The 23,763-nt window shown below is 44.2% G+C and overlaps 1 protein-coding gene across 15 annotated transcripts in view; it reads right to left on the reverse strand.

Annotated features, from left to right (window-relative positions):
* Nucleotides 1-23,763, reverse strand: part of KIF1B (kinesin family member 1B) — a 128,595-nt gene that overhangs the window by 54,250 nt on the left and 50,582 nt on the right. For 5 of the 15 annotated variants that reach the window (XR_014514445.1, XM_083453650.1, XM_083453651.1 and 2 more), the window contains exons 8-16: nt 23,574-23,651; nt 22,580-22,645; nt 17,957-18,032; nt 16,925-17,003; nt 16,259-16,401; nt 10,624-10,757; nt 5,878-5,957; nt 3,930-4,005; nt 382-461 (exon numbers count right to left, since the gene is read on the reverse strand). Coding sequence is in view for 14 of the 15 variants with exons in the window: in XM_083453650.1 (XP_083309776.1) it covers nt 382-461; nt 3,930-4,005; nt 5,878-5,957; nt 10,624-10,757; nt 16,259-16,401; nt 16,925-17,003; nt 17,957-18,032; nt 22,580-22,645; nt 23,574-23,651 (812 nt within the window). In the remaining variant the exon portion in view is untranslated. Of the gene's footprint in view, nt 1-381; nt 462-3,929; nt 4,006-5,877; nt 5,958-10,623; nt 10,836-14,145; nt 14,185-16,258; nt 16,402-16,924; nt 17,004-17,956; nt 18,033-21,567; nt 21,586-22,579; nt 22,646-23,573; nt 23,652-23,763 lie in introns of all 15 variants that reach the window. The other 10 variants (XM_083453639.1, XM_083453646.1, XM_083453652.1 and 7 more) reach the window with 5 other exon arrangements.

Below are 23,763 nucleotides of genomic sequence, written 5' to 3' on the forward strand. Positions count from 1 at the left end.
ATTCTCTGTTTTCAGCCGTCCTCACTACCCATGGTGAAGCTGAAGCAGGTATTGCAAGGTAAGACTATGCTAATTATAATGGCAGTATCCTTCCCCACCCTGCTGCTCCACTCCAGCTTTAGGATCAAAATGCCCAGCTAAGACAATCAGTCTGCTCTTCCTCTTCCAAGCTCCCCTGGCAATATTCCGCTTGGTTAAAAGCTCCTGCAACTCCAAATCTGACAATTAAATGTTAATCCCATGCATGTAAACAAGGACATGGGTAATTAAGTACGTGCTCTGTCTGACACTCAAGAGCTTAATATGACTGGATTTGCTTTGGGAGAGAAGAGAGGGACTCAAGGTGGCAGCCATCTGACTAAAAGCAGTGTTGCCTCTCACCTGGTTATGCCATCTTTGATGTAGTAAAGTAGGCACTCTGACATGAGGGGATCTTCGTTGAGGTTGACAAGGTGAGGTGTCTGAAATGAGGAAAAGCAATTAACTTAAAGATCAGGGCCTCTCTTCCCCCCTGTACAACTTCTTTAAAAAGGCAACACAGCAGCTTCAAGGTCCAAATGCAACTTCAAATTAACCTCTCTCCCCTTGGGAGAAGACAAGTCATTTCTTCAACAGATGCAAACTATTTCAGTACAGAAACAGGCAGAAATGCCTGCCAGCCTGTCAGCCAGCTAAGAAACATTAAATTGGAAGATCTACTCAGTATATATATACTTTTTTTTTTTCTTAACAAGGGTTAGTAACTGGCAACCACTAAAAAAAAAAAATCAGGCCCTGGAGAGCTTCTTCTTGATCCACTAGCCACCAACCCAAGTTTGTCCTCCTGCTCCACTTGCCCAGAAATAGAAATTTCATGTGTGTGGAAAGAGATAAAGAGAAATAAAGAATGAGAACGGGATGGAAAGTGAGCATATCAACATAGCTTGCATTTCAGAGTGAGGTGCCTCCAAACAAATCTATTTGCTGACCACAGTCTCTGAGCCTCAGATTTTGTCAAGGGAAAACATGAGGAATTTCTACCACAGGATACATTATAGAGAAGGTTAGACTATCTGGAAGCTTTTATTCTGTGTTGTATGTGAAGAAGGGGGCACTTGTACCCCATGCTTCCAAGCCATAAGAGGAAAAAATCTAGGTACTTTGCTAGACGGCTAACACTCTTACTGGAACCTAAGAGAGTTGCTACCATCACTAAACCAACCTTCTTTGGGGAAAATACCCCACTGGAATCAGCAAACAAGTCACATGGCCTTGGAGTGAAAATCTAGCCAATGGAATGCCAGCAAGCACAGACAAAGGGGAAAAACACAGAACATCAGAACAAAAACAAAACACAGAAAAATGGACATTGACACCCAGCGAACACTCTTCATAGACTCTAAGGAGCTACAACAAGCACTAAACCAACCTTCTTTGGTGAAAATAACCCATTGGAATCAGCAAGCAAGTCACATGGCCTTGGAGTGAAAATCTAGCCAGTGGAAGGCCAGCAAGCACAAATGAAGAGGAAAAACACAAAATGTCAAAACAACAACAAAACAAAACACGAGACAGAGAACAACAAAGACAAACACTCAAGATGCCAGTAACTCTAGTTCATTAACTAGTGTTCCAAGACTTCCGCAGCTAAAATATGCCACCTTACAGCATAAAACGAAACTATGAGAACTCTAAGGACTGGAGGGTTCAGAATGAGGAAAAGGCCGACCACAAGCAACAAGAGTATCAGGATGGATGGGAAGGGAAAGGGAAGAAGGATCAGTGTCTATTTTCTAATTCCATAGGCAGAAATCTCTACTTAAGCATCTGTTTTCTCCACCTGCACAAACCTGCTCAAGAGCAAATGCGTCAAAAGACTCATCAAACAGAGCTGATGGCCTCTGAGGAAAGATCTACATGGAGAGAGTCCAGAAAAATGAGAGGAAACAAGAGGAAAGAGAGAGCTTGAGGGGAATGGAGCAATAACCATAGTGAGAACTACTGCAAGATCCAAAATTCCAGGAGCCCCTGAATAAGGAAACTTCATTGAGCCCCCTTGATGCAGAATGTGCAAACCAATACTTCTTCCACACTAATTTCAAAGTCTTTTCAGCACTTCAGAAGACTAAGGAGGGATTTGCTGATGAGCCTTTGGGTTCTTTGCCCATCTTGGGGCCACAGGAAAATGCCCAATTACAACAACCTCTGGAGCCTGACCTGATAAGGACCATAATTCAGTAGCAGAACATATGGCATCCATGCAAAAGGTCCCAGGTTCAATCCAAGGTATCTCCACACAGGGCTTGTCTGAGACACTGGAGAGCCACTGGCAGTCAGTGTAAAGAATGCTGACCTAGGTGGACTGGTGGTCTGACTTGGTATAAAGAACAGCAGCTTCCTATGATAAAGTTATGCATCAAACTGGCTATTGCTTCACACAGGGTGGCCAAATATTATTTGTTTCACCTATGTGCCCTATACAAGTTTTATGAAAAGGTTCCTGAAAACCCACACATCCAGTTTCAGCACACATGAACTTCAAGACATTCTGAAATCTACCAGTAGCACTGGTAAACTTTTGCTCAAGTTCTGCTCCAAAGGTTGGCAGGACAGTGATAAGACCTATTATTTGCTGCATCTAACCTGACTAGGAGCAGGGTTAGAAATTCTCCGGGAGCCAGGCATGTTTTGCAACTGGCACAGGTCCAACTGCAACCAGGTGGAGCTCTCTGGATGCCAGGCTGGCCACTGCCATCTCCATTTGGCTGGCCTCTCCAGTTTTCTTAAGCAAGTAAGCAGAATAACTTCTTTATTGCATTTATATCCCACCTTTCTCTCCAAGGAGTACATGGTTCATCACTATCTTCAGTTAACCTATCTCACAGGGTCATTCTAAGGATTAAGAGGCTGTGACTGGCCCAAGGTCACCCAGTGAGCTTCATGACTCAGTGGGGATACAAACCCCGATTCCCAGGTCCTAGTCTTGATAGTTTAACCACTCCACCATACTGGCCTCCTACTTCTTAGAGTACTTCTGCTATGGGGGAAACTATATTCACTGCTTTTTTTCTAAAAAAATGTTTAGGGGTACTCTCATTTTGACTCAAGAAAATCATCATTTTATAGTTCAAATCAGGAAAAATACAGTAAATGGACAAAAGTACAAAGATTCACAAAATGTTTAGGGGTATGCATACCCCTGTGTCCCCCCAGAAAAAAGCGCTGACTATATTAAGTAAATAAATATGGGGAAAGCTAAATGTCACTTAAAGAAGCATCTGAAATATTTTCCTTGAGGCTTGAATGTGTTTATTCTGGATTGTTTTATCTGATGTTTTAATGTGGTGCTGTGGTCTAACCACAGAGCCTAGGACTTGAAGGCTGGCAGTTCGAATCCCCGCAACAGAGTGAGCTCCCGTTGTTCAATCCCAACTCCTGCCCAGCTAGAAGTTCAAAAGCACGTCAAGTGCAAGTAGATAAATAGGTACCGCTCCGGCGGGAAGGTAAACGGCATTTCCGTGTGCTGCTCTGGTTCGGCAGAAGCAGCTTAGTCATGCTGACCACATGACCCGGAAGCTGTCTGCAGACAAAACCCAAGCTCCCTCGGCCTATAGAGCGAGATGAGCGTGCAACCCCAGAGTCGTCCGCGACTGAACCTAACAGTCAGGGGTATCTTTCCCTTTTAAACCACTTTGAGATTTTTTCTTTAAAATAAAAAAATGAAATTAATAGTAGTAAGAGTAATAATAATAATTGATAATAATAATCTCAAGGGGGGAGGGGAATGGCACCGAGAAATACTATTGTGGCGACCATAACCCAGGTTTAAGGTGCCATTTGGCATTTGGCTTATATATCTGAGTTTCTAACACTGGTTAGGAGCCAAAATCCATTGTAAAAAGCCCAGCAATGGGCAGTCTTCACAAAACAACTCAACAGCACAGATTTACCTTTTTAGGTGAGAAAACACCAAGGGTTCCTCCATCTTCTCGAATGGCAACTCCCATCTCAGCCAGCAAAGCCTCTCTGTGAAGGAGGGAAGAGAGATATCACTGAAATATATTTATAATTCAAGCTTAAAAACATGGAGGGAATGAGAAGAGCTCATAATCACAAAATACAAATCATGGCATACAGTTGTGATAAAGTAAAAGGTAAAGGTACCCCTGCCCGTACGGGCCAGTCTTGACAGACTCTAGGGTTGTGCACTCATCTCACTCTAGAGGCCGGGAGCCAGCGCTGTCCGCAGACACTTCCGGGTCACGTGGCCAGCGTGACAAGCTGCATCTGGCGAGCCAGCGCAGCACATGGAACGCCGGTTACCTTCCCACTGGTAAGCGGTCCCTATTTATCTACTTGCACCCGGAGGTGCTTTCGAACTGCTAGGTTGGCAGGCGCTGGGACTGAGCGACGGAAGCGCACCCCGCCGCGGGGATTCGAACCGCCGACCTTTCGATCGGCAAGCCCTAGGTGCTGAGGCTTTAACCCACAGCACCACCTGCGTCCCTTACAGTTGTGATGGGACATATTTATTTCAGTACTTTCTGCGGTGGCTGGTGGTGGCTTTCCAGGATTTCAGGCAGGAGATGCTCTCAGCCCTATCTGGAGATGTCAGGGAGTGAACATGGTACCTTCGGCATGCAAAGCATCTGCTCTGCCACTGATCTACAACCCTCCCTCTGGCAGATTCACTTAATGAAGGGTTGTAGTTTGATGATAGTGAATTCCAATTTGTGCAACAAGGGAATTTTTGACTCAAGGTCTCCTCCAGCCCTAGGATAACCTAAACTGGCAAAGCTGTATTAGGATTTACGGCAATGGTGGGGAACCTGTGGCATTCTGAATATTGCTGTAGCTCCCATTTGCTCTAGCAGAGTACAGTTCAGGGATGATGGGAGTGGAGGGCCAACAGTGTCTGTAGGGCCAAAGGTTCACCCACCCACCCCTGGTTTAGAGCCATTTATTTTTACTATGGCAAAACCATCTGGAAATCCTTCATTCTCTACATGTCTCTATGCTACACTCTCTCTAGCTCTCCAGACAGATTTCCCATTTCTAATTGTGACATTTGAACCTTCTCTACTCCGCGGTCACCTGTCTTTTTAGTCTCCCTTTCTTTGCTTCCTCCCTCATGCTCTTTTATCTCCTCCTGTTGTTTCAGGCACTTTGACCATGTAACTCCTCACCCCATTTCCTACAATATGGTGGGTTCGGGTTAGACATACTTTTGAGGGGGTTTTTATTAGAATCTCACGCTTCAACAAAAGCCCAGCGCAAAATAGCAGCGTGAAGGGTGGAAGCAGACAACTCTCAAGTAGCTATGGACCAGGGTGCCTCTGAACACCTGCTCAGCTCAGGAAATGGTTCCTTGGGCCAGAGCTGAGCTCAAGGTCATTTCACATCAAAATACACTCCTGATGCCTGTCACACAAACAGCTTCATTTGTTAAAGCAAATTAATTTAAGGCATAAAACGAACACGCACAATGTTGAGGTTGCTATAGTTAAAAACAACCAGAAATCCTTGGCTAATCTACTCCAAACCACCCAGAGATCCCCCAATAGATCCTGATCTACCATTCTTCTACCCCTGTCCCACACTATATGTCTCACACCACTCCCTCACATGCTGTGTGCCAAGCCTGTTAATAACTCTCGAATCCTTCAGCAACAAAGCCATTCCTGCAGAACTCTGGTCTTAACCTGGTCTGTTAGGTCCTTTCCTATGACTATTCCTCCACTCCTTTTTAGTAAAAGTACTCTCCTTTTTCTACTGTTGGAAGCTAGATAGCCAATGAGGTTTAGCTGCAATCCTGCCGTCATATGGCTGCAATCCTGCCGTCATATGGCTTAAGATCCTCCAAGCAAACATAGATTGTGGTTTTATTTATGTGCCAACCTCTCCATCCTAATCGCCTCTGTCTTCCGCAGTTTCTCCTCCCATGTCTCATTCAGCTCTGCAATGATCTTCTCAGATTCCTGTAAAAAAGTCCAACGGAGATTTAGAGGTATGTACAAGGAAGCTACATCTAAATACCCATTTCTCACTAGCCTACTTGGTGAAATAAGTTTTTACATTTAGCTAAATCTGAAAATGAAACAGAAGGATAAAAATGAACAATAGGAAGATAGTGAGCAGCAAATACAGTGATCAACTTGCAATCCAGAGTCTTAGGTCAAATCCTCCATCTAATGAAGGATGAACTGGGCCTTGGAGCACCTTTACAAGATACGTTTTGTATGTTCCCTAGAGAATTTTACAGATGGGTGGCCATATAATTTAATAGGAAATACTGCTTCTTAGGCTGGCAAATTTTAAGAGCACCTGACCATGCTACCAAATCTGCTTGTGTTAGAAGTCCTGAGAGGTCTGATACAACTGAACTTGCTAAGAAGGTGCCAAATTTGCAGGAATATCATCTGATACAACAGAACTTTTCAAGGGGGTGCTACGTTTGCTTATCATGGAATGGATCACTTCCTGTTTCTTCCCCAGGCAGATGCACACACTTGTGCATGTACAGAAGTACAAATATGCTTTCACAAAGGAACCTGGTTTGCATGTCACGATAAGCCAAACCATGGCCTAGTATGAACATGCAAAATCCAGGAGAGCCAGCCATGGTTGCTCCCCCGCACCCTGGTCATTTTGCTGCTGTGTCATGCTGAGCTACACCACTATTTAGCTCAATGCTGTTGATGCTTGACTCCTCTCTCCAGCAGCCAAATGGTGCCAATATCTTCAAGAACCCGTAAGGCAGGGATGAGAAACATCAGGCCTGAGGGCCAAATGTGCCCCCCCCCAGCCTCACTACCCAGCCTTCAGGACTCTGCCCAAGCCATGTCCTGGTCTATGCCCAATTAACTGATAATGCCTCTGACCTGCTTGGATGGAGAGAGGTGTGTGGAATGTGCATATAGAAACCTCTCTGCCTTTTTTGCACAGTAGAAATGGAGCCTGTTGTACAGATGTAAGGGTCATATCCTTTGCTCCTCCCACTTTTTCCTCCGGCCTTGCCCACCACTGGCATATGGTCCCCAGGAAGTAATACAGAAGGAAATGTGTCGTTCTGGCTGGGTGGCAAGTTCTCCACCATAAGGCATGGTGGAATCTAAACTACCGAAGAGCCTTCAAGGAACACCATGCAGGTCCAACACCAACATTACTCCAGAATTCTGATTTCCGCCCCCCTTCAACAGCAAGTCTGGCAACTTGTGCACAAATGGTCGTTTGTTCCCACAGCAACTGGTGGGAGGGGAGGGAATGTTTCTCCCACTCTCATTCCCCTTTGGAAAAGACAAATATCAGGGCTGTTTTTCAACTGTGGAAGCTTACTCTAAGAGCCAAGAAAACAGAGGAAGAAATACAAAAGATTGGTGGGGGGGTTATGTGAAAAGGGAGAGGTTGGAATCCCTTGTAGCAGGAAACACACTCTTATTTATCAATGCCCCCGTGGGGCTAGAGATGATCTGCTCATTTCCACATCTCTATTTGCTTGTCATTTTGAAGCTCATGATGCCCTCAGTCATTAACTTGTCAGAAGATGCTGCCTTGCCAAGCTGCTTCCGTCCTCCTGTTCCCCTTCAAAATGCCGGAGATGTTGCCTTGAATGCTGATGAAGGGGGAAGACTCACAGGCAGGCCAGCCCAGACATTACGTTGGGGGGGGGGCGTAATATGTTTGAAGACGCCACTTTATGACAGAGCGCCAGGCAAATGCAGAGACAGCACTGTTATCTCCATGTCAACGGCATTTTTGTAAAAAGTGCAACGTGCGTGCTAGTCCATCCAAATTGCCCTGGCAGCTTTTCAAATATGGGAAGAGGAAAAGGAGGGGGGAAAGGAGGAGGGGTAGGCAGTATTTAAATTCACAGCATTAACCCGCCTGCTGCTTCACATGCCCAACCGTGGGGGAGGAGAGGGAGGCTTTGGTAAAAGCCGAAAGATTGCTGCTGTGCCCTTTTGATGCTGTTCCATAGACAAAAGCCTCCATTGTCCATGTATGGGGGGTGGGGGCAGGCATTCTGTGAGCACTTCACATTTGTAATCTCCGGGGTCCAGGTCTTGGTGCTCTGTTTTCCAATGTGACACTTCCAGGAAAGACTGAATTATTATTGCTGAAATAAACTCTTCATTTTCCTCAGCTCAACTGAACATGGAAATATATTTGTAAGTCTGCCACTCAACCAGTGACTTTACATGCCGGTATCCTTATTTTATACAAAGGTAAGCAAGAACTTCCCAATAAAAGGCCAGGGATTTCAATCTTCATCCCACACAGGCACACTAGCCTTGTTTGCAAATATAAAAAATGCTTAAGGAGGCATATGCCACCTTCATCTGCATTGCAGGCACTGGGCTAGATGGCCTTTTGGGTTTCCAACTCTACAATTCTATGCTCATTGCCATAAAAAATTAATCTCAACCAAAGGATGCACATATTGAGGAAGGGCTGTAGCTCAGATGTAGAGCATCTGCCTTGCACACAGAAGGTCCTAGGTCCAATCCCCAATGGCACCTCCAGGTCGGGCTGGGAAAAGACCCTTGTCTGAAGCCCTCAAAAGCCTCTGCCAGTCAGTGTAGACAATACTAAGTGGGATGGACCAATGGTCTGATTCAGTACAAGGCAGCTTCCTATGTTCCACAGGACATTCACAACCCCTACTGCAGTTCTGACGTCAGTGCTCGTGGCTAACTTGATCCAGGCATTTAATCCCATATATCATGCTGGTTGAATTGGTTTTGAGTTCTGGCATTTTGGTCATGCTCTCTCTCACTGGGTGCCATATTGTTAGCCTGACAAAGAAGCAGAACTGAGGCCTTCTTGAAACAGGGTCTCTGCATGGTCCCAGAGTACAATCGAAAGGTATAGGAAGCCACAAATTTGAGCAGATCTGGATCTGTCTTGTCCCTGGATGGGAGGACCTCTTTGGAACCTGACATCCACCCTCTCAAAAGCCACGATGGAAGGAAAGCAGGATACAACAATGCAACATACTTGTAGTCCTCATTGCACAGCCCACGCTTAGCAAGTTGGCTCCATTCAGAATTTATGGCTTTGTTAAGAGACACTTTAGATGATCAAGGAATTTCCATACAAATTTGCTTTAGGAATGAATGGATTTTAAGCATCCATAAGAAACTAAGTGTTAAGAAGTCCATCTAGCCCAGCACCGTATTACCAAGCATAGTAGCTAACCAGATGCCTCCAGGAAATCCACAAGGAGTCACTATCTCTCTCTCTAGTGTTTGCTCCCCAGTAATCGGTACTCAGTGGCAAACTGCCATCAGATCTACAAGTCACACAGATTAACCATGGATAGCCTTATTTTCCTGTGCATTAGTCTGATCAACATTGAAAGATACCAAGCCAGTGGGGATCATGACATCTTGTGGCCACTATTGCCATTAATTTGTTAAGTATCGTGCCATGGACTTTCCTTTGTCTGCCCCAGATCTCCTGCCAATTGATCAATTTCATTGGACGACCCTGAGTTTTACTATGGTGTGGTGGGGAGAAAAAATCTCTTTATCCACCACTTTCCCCCCACACTTCTACTTGAAGTCCACGACTTGGCTCCTCAGTTTTAGTTGTATGATTTTGACATAGCCAGGACTGCACCAATTTCAAATCTTCCCAACCATCAGATGGCTGTTGTGTTAGCATTTACCAAAAGGAATGAGTTCACCTTGCGAGTCCCACTATTGCATTTGTTTTGCTCTCTTTGGAAATATGCAACTACACCCAGGAATGCTTTTGGAAACAAAGTGAGATCCCAACAATGTCCTGCAAGCAGCAGCAAGTATTTAGTCAATGATAAAAAGCAATCATTTAAACAACTCTTGCCGAACCCACAACTGTGTGTATGCTTAAAAGGGGGGGTTTCTATTAGTTTTGACAAGTTAATGATTCAGGGCAGTGTGGAGTTTTCAATTTTATTAAATTGTTATTCTGCCCCCTTCCTAGGAGCTCAAGGCAGCAGAGATGGTTGTATCTCCCATTCGCTCCACATCACAACAAGCTTGCTGCAAGTTAGGTTAGGCTCAAAGACGAGAGTGGCTCACCAGAAAAGGTGACTAGGGCTTCCTCAACTCTAGTCCAGCACTCTAACCAAATGAAAGTTTTGGCAAAGAACGTAATCAATTAATATATAAGCAACTATGCTAATAAGTAAGTCTGAATATCCTAGCATACATCACACAATTCATTCTGCTTTTGAAAAGGGAGGAGTGAGTGGATCTTCCTGCTAATGAATCTTCTGCTTAGCTCCTGTCCTCGCTACTGAGATTTCACTAGCACTGACCAAGTATCTCTCAAGTTTTAAGAAGCAAGGAATTGAGGTCCCCTCTCCCCACAATGAAAGCTCATTCTTCTTCCAGGCCTGTGCTCTGGTTTTGTGTTGGAAGGCTACAGGATATACCCAACCTCATGTCATTAACTGTGCACAGAACCAAACAGGCACCACCCCAAATGTATAGATCAAACACACGGCAAATACTGAAGTAAGGAGGATGGCAACAGTGGAACTTCCCCATCACTCAGAAACCAGGGTGTCCTTTGCTCTGGATTACTGAGACTGATACTTCTGGGGTCCTGATGCTTACCTACATGTAAGGAATATGAGGAGGGAGGACATGTCTGTACCTTCAAACGTTCAATGGCTTCCTCTCCTCCAGGCGTAGACATGATCCGTTCTTGGATACTGGAGACTGACGTTAAGCCCACCTGACTGCTGAGAGAGCAGGAAGATGGGGATGCAGTGAGGGAGCCCATGGATGCTGTGGAAAAATGGCCAGGACGTTGATTCTCTGATGCTAGCAAGTATCTGTGTTTATTGTTCTGAAAATCTTTCAGATCTGAGAGAGAGAAGGGAGGGAGGCAACAGACAGGAGGGGAGGCAGAAATACAGGGATGGAGAGAGGAGAGGCCAAGGAGAGAAGAGCAGAAAAAAGGAAGGTAGGGAGGAAAAACAGGAAGGAGACACCTGTATAAGAAAGGTAGCACACAAGCAGCAACAGAGACAGGTTTAATAGGACTAGATGGCAGTTCTGAAACAGATGTCCTTCCAAGAAGCTTTGCCTGTTTGTTACACTCATTTGGCATGGCCCTCAATCAGGTGCCTCCTCACTTGATGGGTGGTTGGAATCCATGAGGGGTAGGCTCTTTTTCAAGGGTGGCACCCCAGTTTGGGACTGTTCTTATGAGGCGTGCACCTGCTCTTTAAGAGCTAATCGTCCCTCACCACTAGCAATGCCAGCCTAGCAAGATGGACCAATGGATCTGATTCAATGTAAGGTGGCTTCCTGTGTCCCTATGGGCTAGATGGGCCATTGGCAGCTTCATATGCTGGTTCTTCCACTAATGACCAGACCAGGTTGTGACATAGGGACTTGCATGCATCTTTGGATAGGATGGGTTTCAGGAAGGAAGAACTCATGTTTGGGCACTTCCTCCTTCTTCAGCCTATGCTTAACAGGTCAAATATGTACAGAGTACAAGTAAGTAAGTTGTGTTTTTTAAATAAGATGTGGGGTGAGTTTTAATTTGGTTTGAAAACTGCCATCTATAAATACGGAAAAGAGCAGGGAGGGTGCAAAGAGAGGAAAGATTCGGGAACAAGAGAGCCGCCAGGATTCGGCAAGCGGGCAAGGCAAAGATGGAGCTGACCAGACCTCCTGTGGAATAATTCATGCGTTCACAGCGGGGCGGGAGGGGGGACGACAGGGAGGAGACAGGAGTTGCACTTGCTGCGACTGCTGCACAGTTTGCACAGAGCATCATCGCACCCTTGCGCCATGCATGGTTCTCCCTCCATGATGCTGCAGCTGCTGGTGCTCAAGGCAGAGTTAAAAGCCGGCAAGCTGCAAGCAGCATCAATTAAAAAAAAAATTACAAGAGAGAGCAAGAGAAAAAATGCCCCAAAGCAAGAGCCACTCTGGAAAAATTTACACTGCCAAGTATCAGAGTTCAAGGAAATTCCAGACAGATCTCTCTCATCCACCATGTTATTTGCTTCACCTAGGAATGGCAGGAGTAATGGGCAAGGCTGCAACTCAGACGAGAGTATCTGATACATAAGTGTGTTTGTGAGTGTGTGTGCTTGATTGTGTAAGTATGTGTACACACACGAACACAACACCCTAGTCTTCTGATTGTCAATTGTTTAAAATGATAACCTTAAAATCTTTCTATACAGGGCTGCAATCAAATGTTTCCTAAATGTTATATAATTACTCATCTCCTTAACATATGATGGGAGGGCATTCCACAGGGAGGGCACCACTACCGAGAAGGCCCTCTGTCTGGTTCCCTGTAGCTTCACTTCTCGCAGTGTGGAAACCACCAAACTCACTGTTGGATTTCAGACTATTTTTATATTGCTAAAACCTGTCCTGGGACCTCCGTTGAAGGGTGGGTAAAAAAAAAACCCTCTAATAATAGTCTATATTTGAGGGGGGAACAGTTTGTCTGTCCGTCTAGCTGTTCTCTATGTGTCTGGGCACATTTTAAGATATCATAACCAATTTTTGCATGATGATTTTGCATAATGATGAGATCATGGTTGTGTCTACGTTTGAACACAATTGAATGCCCTTTTGAATGAAGATATTAGGCAGATATCAGACAGTACTGCATTGTGCTGGTGTTTGTTTCTTAGAATTCCATAGTAGTGTCGGGTGCAAGGCTGCTAGTAATGGATTAATTAGTATTATAACCACGGCTTTTTTCAGCCAGAACTTGCAGGAACTTAGTTCCAGCACATCTCAGGTGGGCTCCATTGCCATTGTAAAAGAACAAGGGAGGCGTTCATGAGTTCCAGCACCTCTTTTTCTAGAAAAATAGCACTGATTATATCCAATGTTAGTTCTACTCAGAACAGACCCCTGAAGTTCATGGACACAACTAACTTAGGTTTGCTAAATTCAGTGGGTCAACTCCGAGTATAACATAGTTCGGCTTATATTGTAAATCACCCTGTAATCTTCAAATGCGAGAGGCAGTGGAAGACAGAAGTGCCTGGCGTGCTCTGGTCCATGGGGTCACGAAGAGTTGGACACGACTAAACGACTAAACAACAACAACAATCTTCGAATGAAGGGTGGCATAAAAATGTAATAAGTAAATAATAATAATAATAATAATAATAATAATAATAATAATAGTAATACAACCCTAAATAAAGAAATACTATTTGGGCTAAGCCACCAGTGCTCCCCATTCCCTAAGGGAATTTTAAAAACCCATCACACTGGTGGAATCAACTCAAGTCACCTCAATTGCATCTTGTAAAGACAGAGGCCTTTTGCATGGTGGTTTGAATCCAACTCAGGACTAGGCCTACTTAAATCAACAGATATGCCTAACTTCAGTCATCTGAATACGTTTGGCACTGGATATAGCCCTCTATCTGAGATTAAGATGCCATCTTAATGTTTGCCCTTGAGTTTCCAGGAAAATCCAATTCAAATTCCCACGTATATTTGAAAGTTATAAAACAAGGAAAGGTTTTCTTTCCCTAAGAGATATAAGACAGTAAGGAAAGAAGTGCTGCCTTAATGAATCATTTTCGTTATATATCCAGTTACCTCATTATCGTTGGGTATGGTTCTATTTTTAAATGTGAGAAATATCTTTTCATGGGGATTGGGATGGGAGAGGAGTGGAGGGGAAAGAGGAACACTTGGGGGGGCGGTCCTGAATTAAAATAAACTGAAAAGTGCCAATTCCAGCCCTTTTCAGCTGGCAATGCACTTACAGTTTAAAATGGAATTTAAAAAATTCAATATCTGTTCATGTTTTCTTTTTTCAAAAACCAAAACAAAATGCCACCATCTTTCTTCATTTGTTGCCATAAATTGCATACTTTTATCAAAGTTATGGTCTCAAATCCTGTTAATTCAAACCCACTCTAGTGCCACACTGTTATCACTCCTTTAAATACAAGCTTTGAGTTTGCGCTCTGCCCAAAAGCAGCCTGAAAAATTGAAGTGTTTGGCAAGGGGCCAGGTTCCACAGAAAGAGATTGGGTTCCATGCTGCTAATGTTGGTTTTTAAAAGGTTCTGCCTGGGATTTCCCTGCGAGGAACAGCATGTAAAGCTTGCTTGAAAGCTGGCCCAGCAAAAGCTAAAAAAGGTTAGAAAGGTTACTAATTCCACAGTACACACATTTGCCTCCACTTCCAGAGAAATCGTCCAATGCATCAACTGGAGGAAGGAAGTTTAGAAGGGAAGATACAAGAAGGGTAAAATATCTAGGATTAATAGTTGACACAGGAAAGGGAAGAAAAGCCCAGGCACTGGATACAAAGAAAATATCAGATTCTCAAATAGAACACAAGCAATTTACCTAGTTTTGTCACAATCAGGGAAGGGGGGGGGGTCCCTCAAAAAATCTAATGCTGTTTGTTTCACAGCCTTTTCTTCTTTCATCCATTCTTTTCAAGGCAAAGGCATGCAATGCATACAGATTGTGGCCTCGTTAAGCGTGATTAAGTCAGAATGTCTCTTGGCAGACAAATAAGCACCCACAACCCAAAAGGCCAAAGCTCAACATCAATTCTTAAAGTCAGAGTTACTTCAAATGCATTCACAAATACACTGATCTCTTATTTTAAAAGTTTCCTTCCTCCCCCCTCAACCCCTCGGGAGAAATAAGTAGACATTTTTTACAAATGCCCTGCCACCCACATTGTAAAAACAGTCATCCTTAGCCAAACAGAGACCAAATTCTTACATTCCTGGTGCTTTGTGTGGTTGCCAAATCCCATTGCTGAATGTCATGGCAACCTCTGAGCAGTGAAAAGAAACGACAAGATCATGCTAAGCAGGAGCGATTCATGTTCTGGGATGGAACCACTCTCTCAACACTGATGGAAGTGTTGGGAGGGTGATTCCATCCCAGACCATGAATTGCTCCCCACCACATGGGCCAGTACAGCCCCTTCCTCAGTAGATTCACTGAAATTAACAGACATGACTAAGGTCAATTAATTTCAATGGGACTACTGCTTGTGGGACTAGGTTGGATATAGACCTATGTTTGCTTATATTGATCTGCTTGATTTATTTATTTTTGTTTTCATTTTTTTTGTCATTTGCACACCACCCGATGTATTCATATGATGGGGTAGTATACAAATTGAACAAATAAGTAAACGATTATTTTCATTGTGGCCAGGACGTGGGGAATGCCAACCTCACTATGTTGTTAGATGGATAAAAAGCGCTTGGAAGATTGTTCCTTGGGGGTGGGAGGTGTTTTAATATTTTCACCATGTAACAATGGAAAAGGCATTCCCAGAAACACAATCCTCTGCAGCTCTTTTGTCTTTCCAAGCAAGAGACAAGAGTTGCTTTGCTTGCATACACCATCTACTGAATAAGTTGCTGCTAGCTGTTGTGGCTATGTGCTTCCAGGCGGCCACGTGCCTCTGAATTCCAGCTGCTGGGAATCACAAGTGAGGAGAGCACTGTTGCACTCAGATTGTGTTTGCAAGCCTTCCAGAGGCAAGGCCATTGTAAGAACAGAATATGAACCTTTGACCTGATCCAGCAGAGCTCTTCTTATGTTCTTACTTTGTTGGAGTTTTGTTTTTTTACATTACTGTGCTCTGTGGGTAGGCGATGAGGAATCAGATATCCAATAAAGGGGTTTGAAAACCAGGTTTCTTGTTCTGTGCCAAAATCATCCATACATAGCCATAAGAGCTTAGCTGCTCCAACCTCTCAGCTAAAACTTAGGGCAAAGAAAATGAAATCTGAATTGGTTTGCTTTGGCAGGGGCCCTGAAATGGAAGGCAGTTGGAGTGGAAACTGACAGCCTGAAGATACTGTCGGGATGGAGAGCTGGAAGGCAAGTGAGGGGGTCGATGGAAGAAATGACTGCAGCTGGCCCAGCTTTAGCTCACTTCCTGCAGTGGGACCCATTTGCTGGGAGCCCCCGCATTCACCGTTTAACGGGTAGGAAAATATGTATAAAGTTTCCAGAAAGATGGAAGACTATACAGAACACCACTCAGCAAAACTGTTGGCCTCGCTGCTAGCCTGGAAAGGCTCCACACAGAATTCGAGTTTGAAGCAAATGCTGCTGCTGAAGTTGAGATTGTGGGATTGCCAAATCCATGAACTTGGTTCCATTCTTCCCCTGCTGTGCTCCTCAGTCTTTCAAATCCACCAAAGTGCCTGGATTTCCCAGCCTGCCACCCCCAGCTCCGAAGCTGAGTAAGAGGGTTATCTCCCACAGCAAGGCCCGGAGCTTGAATCTGTATAATCCACTTACTGTCAATAATGTCTCCGAGCCCTTGAGCACGGAGGAGATCCTTGAGCCGTGTCACTTCCTCCTTCAACTCCCGCACCAGCTTGGCGTTGGGATCCTCGTTGATAACAGCATTGCATTTGATCTGCTTTGCCCGATCAGCGTATCTGGAAAGACAGGTGTAGGGTCAGTTCATTTTAAAACACACACACACCACCACCACAACTCTATCACATATCTAAAGGTCAAATCTGAGCAATGTGCAAGAGCCTTAGCTGATACCACTTTCTATGACACAGTTATTCCCCTCTGGGGAAGGGCAGCGGCTCAGTTGTCTCAGGTTCAATCCCTGGCATCTCTGGGTAGGGCTGGGAATGTCCCATACCTGATATCCTAAAGACCTGCCATCAGTCAGTGTAGACAATCCTAAACTAGATGAACCAATGGTCTGACTTGGTATAAGGCAAATTCCTATTCATGGTTCACTTCCTCTCACCGCGTGTAATTTTTAAGGAGTTTAAACAGTCTTCATATGATTCTGCTGCATTTCCTTACACTACAACAACTAACTAAGGTGAGTAGAGTAAGAGAGACCAGAATCAACCTCCATTTCACATTTGCATGCTACAAACAAGGGAACTAGATGGGAAAGCAGCAGACCTGCCCCCATTTTGACACCACGTTCAATACCTTAAAGTGCTTAGTGTTTCATCGTAGTTTATGTCTGCCGGGCTCAGAGCAGCCACCATGGCTGTTCTTGAGTTGCCACCTATGAAGCAAAAAAGGGTATCCAATTAAACAGGAGTCAAAGTTGACTGCTAACTGCACTAATGACAGACTGAGTCACAAATCCAGGTTCCACAGCCAAGGCATTGGAAGGTCAACAAGAGATTAAACTGGCTCTTTTTTAAAAGATCCTAAATACTTTTATTTCTTCAATATACAAAGCCCATTATATAAGTGGGAAAATTGTATTTTAGGGTTGTATCCAACCTAGTTCTACTAATAGCAGACCCACTGAAGTTCATGGACCTAAATTAGTCATATCCATGAATTTCAGTGGGTCTACTCTGAGTAGGACTAGTATTGGATATAATCCTAAATCTAACCTTCAGGTATCTTTTTCCCCTCAGAACAATGAAGACCAGAAACCTGCTTTTTAACCTCTAAAAATTATATATATATATCAAAGGTGATGGCCATACAACAGGAAGTCTTGTATCACTGCAAAGAGAAATAAATTTATAAGCGTCCGTGGAATAGTGTCCACTTCATTAGATGCAGCCACAGTGTACAATATTGAACCTTGGAAACACCACAGAGGTGGGGATACTGTGACTCTCCGCATGAAGCTGGATTCCAACTCTTATCCGTCCCAACCAGCATGGCCAATGATGAGCAATGATGGGGGTTGTATTGCAGTAACACCTGGGAAGGGCACAGGACCCCTGAAGGCTCTTGGGAACTAGATGCACCATCCAGAAAGCAGGCTCCCTGCCATATCTCTCTGTGGCCCTCCAGATGTTTGTTGGTCTCCAATTCCCATCAACCCCAGGCAGCCCAGCCAACTGTCAAAGGTAATGCTGGGAGTTGTAGTCTAGCAACATCTGGTGGGCCAAAGGTTCCCCACCCCAAAATACCAAGTGTGAAACAATGAAAGGTAATTACTAATTAGCAGGGAACTAATAAAAGGTGGGACAAGATTCTGCTATGTCAACATACCTAGGTTTTCCCGAAGCAGCCACGTCAGCACAGAATCCCTGTATGGTATAAAATCAGTCTTCTTTTTCTTCTTACTCTGCAAGAGGACATTAGCATTTAAAAGCCAGTTGCCACACACACAAAAAGGAAGTATGCACAAAGTTGTGTGCACACGTCTTCCTGAACCTTTCAAGAAGCAACATCTGAAGGCATGTTTTTGCCAAGATAATCTCACAATGAAACAAAAGCTTCAGGAAGCAAGTGCATACTAGAATTAAAGCTACAATGTTTTAGTCAACTGGTTAGACTAAACAGATCTTAAAAACTATCATTAAACAATTAGGCAGAAGAGTTTTACAGAGAGGGTTGAATGCTTCTAAGAAGGCAACTGCTGAAATTAATGTGTGTGTTTTTAATATATTACTAACAGCCGTCAAGGTGGGCAGCTAAAATGCTACATACCATCTTACCAAAGTTATAAGAAATCTAAAAGTGGGGGGGGGGGGGGGACAAAGCAAGGAGAGGATTCAGAGCTGGGATCTCATGAACTACTTTCATCCTGCCTGAGTGCTTTAGCACACCCAGTGGGATTTTTTATTTCTCATTCTTCAAGCAGCATTCCTCCTTGCTGTGTAGCAAAGAGATTTCAAAAGAGCCCTTTACTTCAAAAAGTGGCTTGTCTTGTAGTACGTTGGGCTCCTGTCATGGAAGCATAAGCCTAGAAAGTTGCACATGTGCATGAACAAGCCCTGCCAGTCTTTGGATCGCGACCAGGACATTTCAAGTTGAAACAGATGTGGTCAACTGGCAGCCGGTATGCCCCATCAAGCCCCACAACAAAAAATCTCACTACAAAACATTTCCCCATTGTTTTGCACACACGGAAAATGCTTCTGCGTTGCAGCACAAAGAAGGGTGCATCCAATGCTGGGCAAACCCATTGAAATGAATTGACATGGCAAACTTGAGTCCATACATTTCAATGGGTTTGCTCTGAGTAAAACTTACTTTGATGCAACCCAGAGATTCCACACATACTTGTATTATTATTTTCTGGCTTTGCCTGAAATCACATGCACTATAAGAGTGAAGAACCTGTTAGTAACCACCATTACTACAGAACCTGACTGATCAACAAATGCCCCCCGCCCCCGCCACTTTCTGAAGATAACATCTTCCGCTCTACCAAGAGAACAGAAGCTTGTCCACCCACTGAGTTAAATCGACTGTGCAGATGAAATAATTGCAGACAGGGTAGAAAACTAAGAAGCTAAATATAGCAACATGTGAAACAACATTGTAAGTTGTATAGTTTATCCTCGAATGAAGGGTGATATATAAATTAAATAAATAATAAATAGGTAAATAAAATAAAAGTCCATGAAATTCAGGGAGAAAAGTTAGGCTGGAATCCTTCGAATTGACACACTGGGCTTCTACATGCAATGTTTTTGCTTTCTAGAGAAAGGGGGGGCAGGGGCTCAACTACACTCCCAAGTGGTACAACCTAGATATAAGTTGACCACCTCAGTAAAAACCAAAGCTATGAAGTTAATCCAAAGAGACTCTGGATATTTCCACAACACTCTGCAAGCTTGAAGCCAGACTTATTTGGAGTACGGCACTAAGATTAGATCAACGGTATTCTGTTTTATTTAGAAATTAATTTTCAGCAAGCCAAGAAGCATCATCAGCTGAATTATATTTGAGTAAATCATCAGCTGAATTATATTTGTGCTTACATACCGCTGGGCTTTTACCTAAGAAAGGATAACAGCCACCAATGAAGTGGGTACAGACAGATGGAAGAGCATTTAAAATTACTGAAGGGGATGGGATGGGGAGAGATTACTGAGGACAGAGAGAGGTCAGAAAGCCTTAGCTAGCAAAATTAGACTAGAGAGGTCCAATTCTATGTTGCCTCCCACCCACACAGACTAATCTTGTACCTGGTTGAAGATTAGAAGGATTTAGGAAGTGTTCACAGGAAAACACACAGACAGCCACTGTCAGGAAGGAAACAGCTATGAAGCCGTCTGTGTAGATTTTGGCACAGTGCAGCAGTGAGAGGTGCTCCTGAACGTGGGTTCAAGTCCTACTTTTGGCACAGGACTGAAACAGATGCTACACAGGAAACACCCACACCCACAAACTCCTTCCCACATGCACTTTTCAAAAGCAGCTGTGCTCTTGTGAATTAAGAATCCTTCCCTTGGGCTACAAGGGAATGATCTAGGAGAACCCAATGCTGAAGCAAAGCATTTGTAGACCTGGTCACCCTTGGATGGGAGACCGAAGCAAGTGCCATCTGACTTTTAGGCAAACCAGTAGAGGTGGGAAAGGAAAGAGCAGGCCTAATCAGAAGTCAATTTCAATTGCATCCATCTGAATGTTTCCATTGCAAAAAACTTCAAATGTAAAGTAGCAATCTCAGAAATGCATTATTGCATGCAAAGCACCCTAACACATAAGCAGCTCAGCAAATGCCCCTTCTTACTCATTTGAGAGCCAACAGTAGGAGAGAGAAGAGTGCAGACTCCCAGGTTTCAATGGCAAATAAGAGTTAGTCGGGCATATGCTCTGCTCTGGTTGGTGGGAACCAGAAACTCTAAAAGCAGGGAGGTGGGAAGTTCTGTGGTCCTTCAGGTACTGCTACATTCCATCTCCAATCAGCCTGGATGGTCAATGGTCAGAAGTGGTGGGAGATGGTAACCCAACCACACCTGGAGGACCACTGCTTCCCCTGGTTTAAAGTTTTGTTTCAGAAGAAGCAGCAATAAGTAAGTGCATGTTACTTGTACTGCTAAAGAAAGGGAAAACCAAGTTAGTTACAACAGGAGCAGGGATCCACTTTGTGCTCTTGTGAATCAATAACCCTTTCCCTTGAGGTCCAGAGAGTGATCTAGAGGGACCCAATGCTGAAGCAAAGCATTTGCTGACCTGGCTAATCCCTTGGATGGGAGACCACAGCAAACACCATCTTAGAGAAAGATGGAAGTATAGGATTTTTTAAAAATAAAAATAAATCAGACTTCTCCTTTTCAAAGACAGTCACTTATATGGTTGAGCCCAAACACCCATTTTGGTGACTGTGTTTATTATTTATTTCACTTATTTCAAATCACTGCTTAAACCACTTAAGTTTTCTTTTTTTAAAAAAACACACCTGTAAGTGGTATAAACTATGTACAGTGTGGCAACAACATCCCTTAAAACAAAAATACAAGCTAAAACCAACAAAATAACATAAAAGCAAGTAAATGGTGCAGCAAGTGAATTTCCTGCATAGGCAGGGGGCTGGACTAGATGGCTTTTGAGGCCCCTTCAAAGAGATTCTAAAGCCAATGGAAATGTATCCTTACACATGGAACCAGTGCAACCCTGTGGACCCCTGCTCCTAGTTTCTTCTGGTCTAAAGACCCACATAGTCAGCACCAGAAGTGGGGGAACCTGCAACGCTCCATATGTTGCTGGACTTCAACTCCCATCAACCTAGCCAGAACGATCAATGGGGAAGGCTGATGAGAGCTAGAGTCCAGCTGCATCTCGGAAGGTCACGGCTTCTCTACCCCTGGTCTTCAGGCTATATCACATTCTAGTTGACAGCAGCTACCCTTCCTCCATCATCATACCTTGCTGGTGCAGTTATCCTAAATTTGGAAGCATTGAAGGAAGGAAGGAAGAAGATAAGGTTAAGTTTGTGGAGCGAGGAAGAAGAGGGAGTTTAAATAGGCATCACAGAATCACATCCAGAGTTACTTTTCCAAGGAACCACATCAGTAAGCGCCTCAAAACACTTTCCCCAGGTGGTAACCTTGAACCTATGGAGTTTGACTATATGAAGGGGGGCTACAGTAGGGCAGGAAGCCTTAGGAGGGAGGACAGGAGCTAGAGGGGCTTCAACCATGTCAATTTAAGAGCTTAGATGGAGCATAAGGGGAGAACCCTGCCATGTGCAGGAAGCTCCAGGACTTGGCATTATCAGACATGCACAGCATGTTAAAAGCCTGGCTAACACTATACTCAGTGTTAAGAGAAGAAGTCACCTCTGAGCTAGGCTTTGACCATTTGAAACAGCAATAAGGAACCACTGGAGATTCAGATGTTGTTGGATTCCAACTCCCATTAGCCAACACGGCCAATGGTCAGGGATGATGGGAGTCTGAGCCCAGCCACATACAGATGCAGCCCAGCCCATGCCCTCTCTAGTTTACAATTTTGCAATATAATGCCAGGAGTGAGCCTGGTGAGCAGGTTTTTTCAGGGACAGCAGCCTCATAGGTCAAATCAGGAGCCCTGCTGGCCCCGGTTAGTTCCCCACCCAAATCACCCCAAAATCAGCGTGTCTGAGGCTCTTTAGTAGGTGGGGAGAATTGGGGTAGAGGATCATTATTTCCAAATAGTAGATTTCTGAAGCCCTCTGCCTTTGGAAAGCTACAACAAAAATATTTCTACTTGGGCACTAAGTATTTTTTAAAACAGCTGTTAAAACAGTGTCAGTTAACACACAATATCCTGCCACACCCTCCTGAGGCAGTTGTTATTTTATTGATGTCTTGGCATGTTACTAGAACTAGGTGGGCTTGTAAAGCTCATGGTTTTGTTTTGTTTTAAAAAATGAGTGTGAAAATAATTTGGACTTACCACTTCTGCTAAGGCTGAAATGACTTTTCCCAAGGTGGTGAGAGACTTGTTGATATTTGCTCCCTCCTAGAAAGGTAAATCAAACATTTGATTTTGAAGCTGTCCAGATATAAAAGGGAAGTCTGGAAAAATGAGACACTTCACCCCCACCCACCCCACTCTTTTGCTACAGAATGTATACACCTATGGCATTAAGGATTCCACTTCTTTTGTACATTGTGTCTGACTCCATGCATGATACAGCATCTGAGAACAGACTCTCTTTACCTAGTGGTCTCCTGTGTTGGTCTAGGATCTGACCAACAGGTATATGTCATGCATAGGTCATCACTGCCCTAAAATTCCTGGAGATGCAGGCTGCATTTTTCCCTTCCCCCAGCAAAGTGGCAGGGACTCTGGTTTCACCTCTGCAAGCCATTAAGCCCCACGCACACAGGAGGAATAGAAAAGGCTAAGGATCACATAGAATCACAGAATCAGAACTGTAAAGTTGGAAGGGACCCCAATGGTCATCTAGTCCAACCCCTTGCAATGCAAGATTCTCAACAAGCAGTCCTTCAACTACTGGGCACTCCAATTCAGGGTATCAATTGTCCTCTTATCTCTTTTCTACCCCCACCATGGCTGAAGATTGGCTAGCAAACATCTGGCCGGCTGTTTTGAAAAGACAAAGGCTAAGGTCTCACTCCAAACTGGGTAGGGCAGCATGCTGAATACTGATCCTTGGCAATGCATCCAACGATATGGCAACATCCAGGAATGTACTCATTACCAAGTCAGACCATTGACCAGTCTAGCGCAGTAGTGTAACTGGGAGTGGCTCTCCAGTCTCTGGCTGAGAAGGGTCCTTCCCATTACCTGCTGCTATCTGATCCTTTTTAACTGGAGATTCTGGGGATTGAACCTGGAGTGTTCTGCATGCAAAGTGGCTGCTCTTAACACAGACCTACATTCCTTCCCTGGCTACCCACAACATAGCAGAGCCAACTCATACCTTTAATCGGGTCCCTTTGGCACCAGTGGAGTCTGCCCTCTCACTCCCTGCAAGATCCACGAGGCTAATTTTGCTAACCTGGAAAGAAAAGCATAGTCAAATAAGGCAGGGAAAGAGAGAGATAGCCAGCAATTTCATCTTGGTCCCACAGTATTCAGGTGCCCAAGCTAAACACTCTCCTGCACAGTAT

This window comes from Podarcis tiliguerta (assembly GCF_965153285.1).
Source record: "Podarcis tiliguerta genome assembly, chromosome: 8".
Lineage (NCBI taxonomy): Eukaryota > Metazoa > Chordata > Lepidosauria > Squamata > Lacertidae > Podarcis > Podarcis tiliguerta.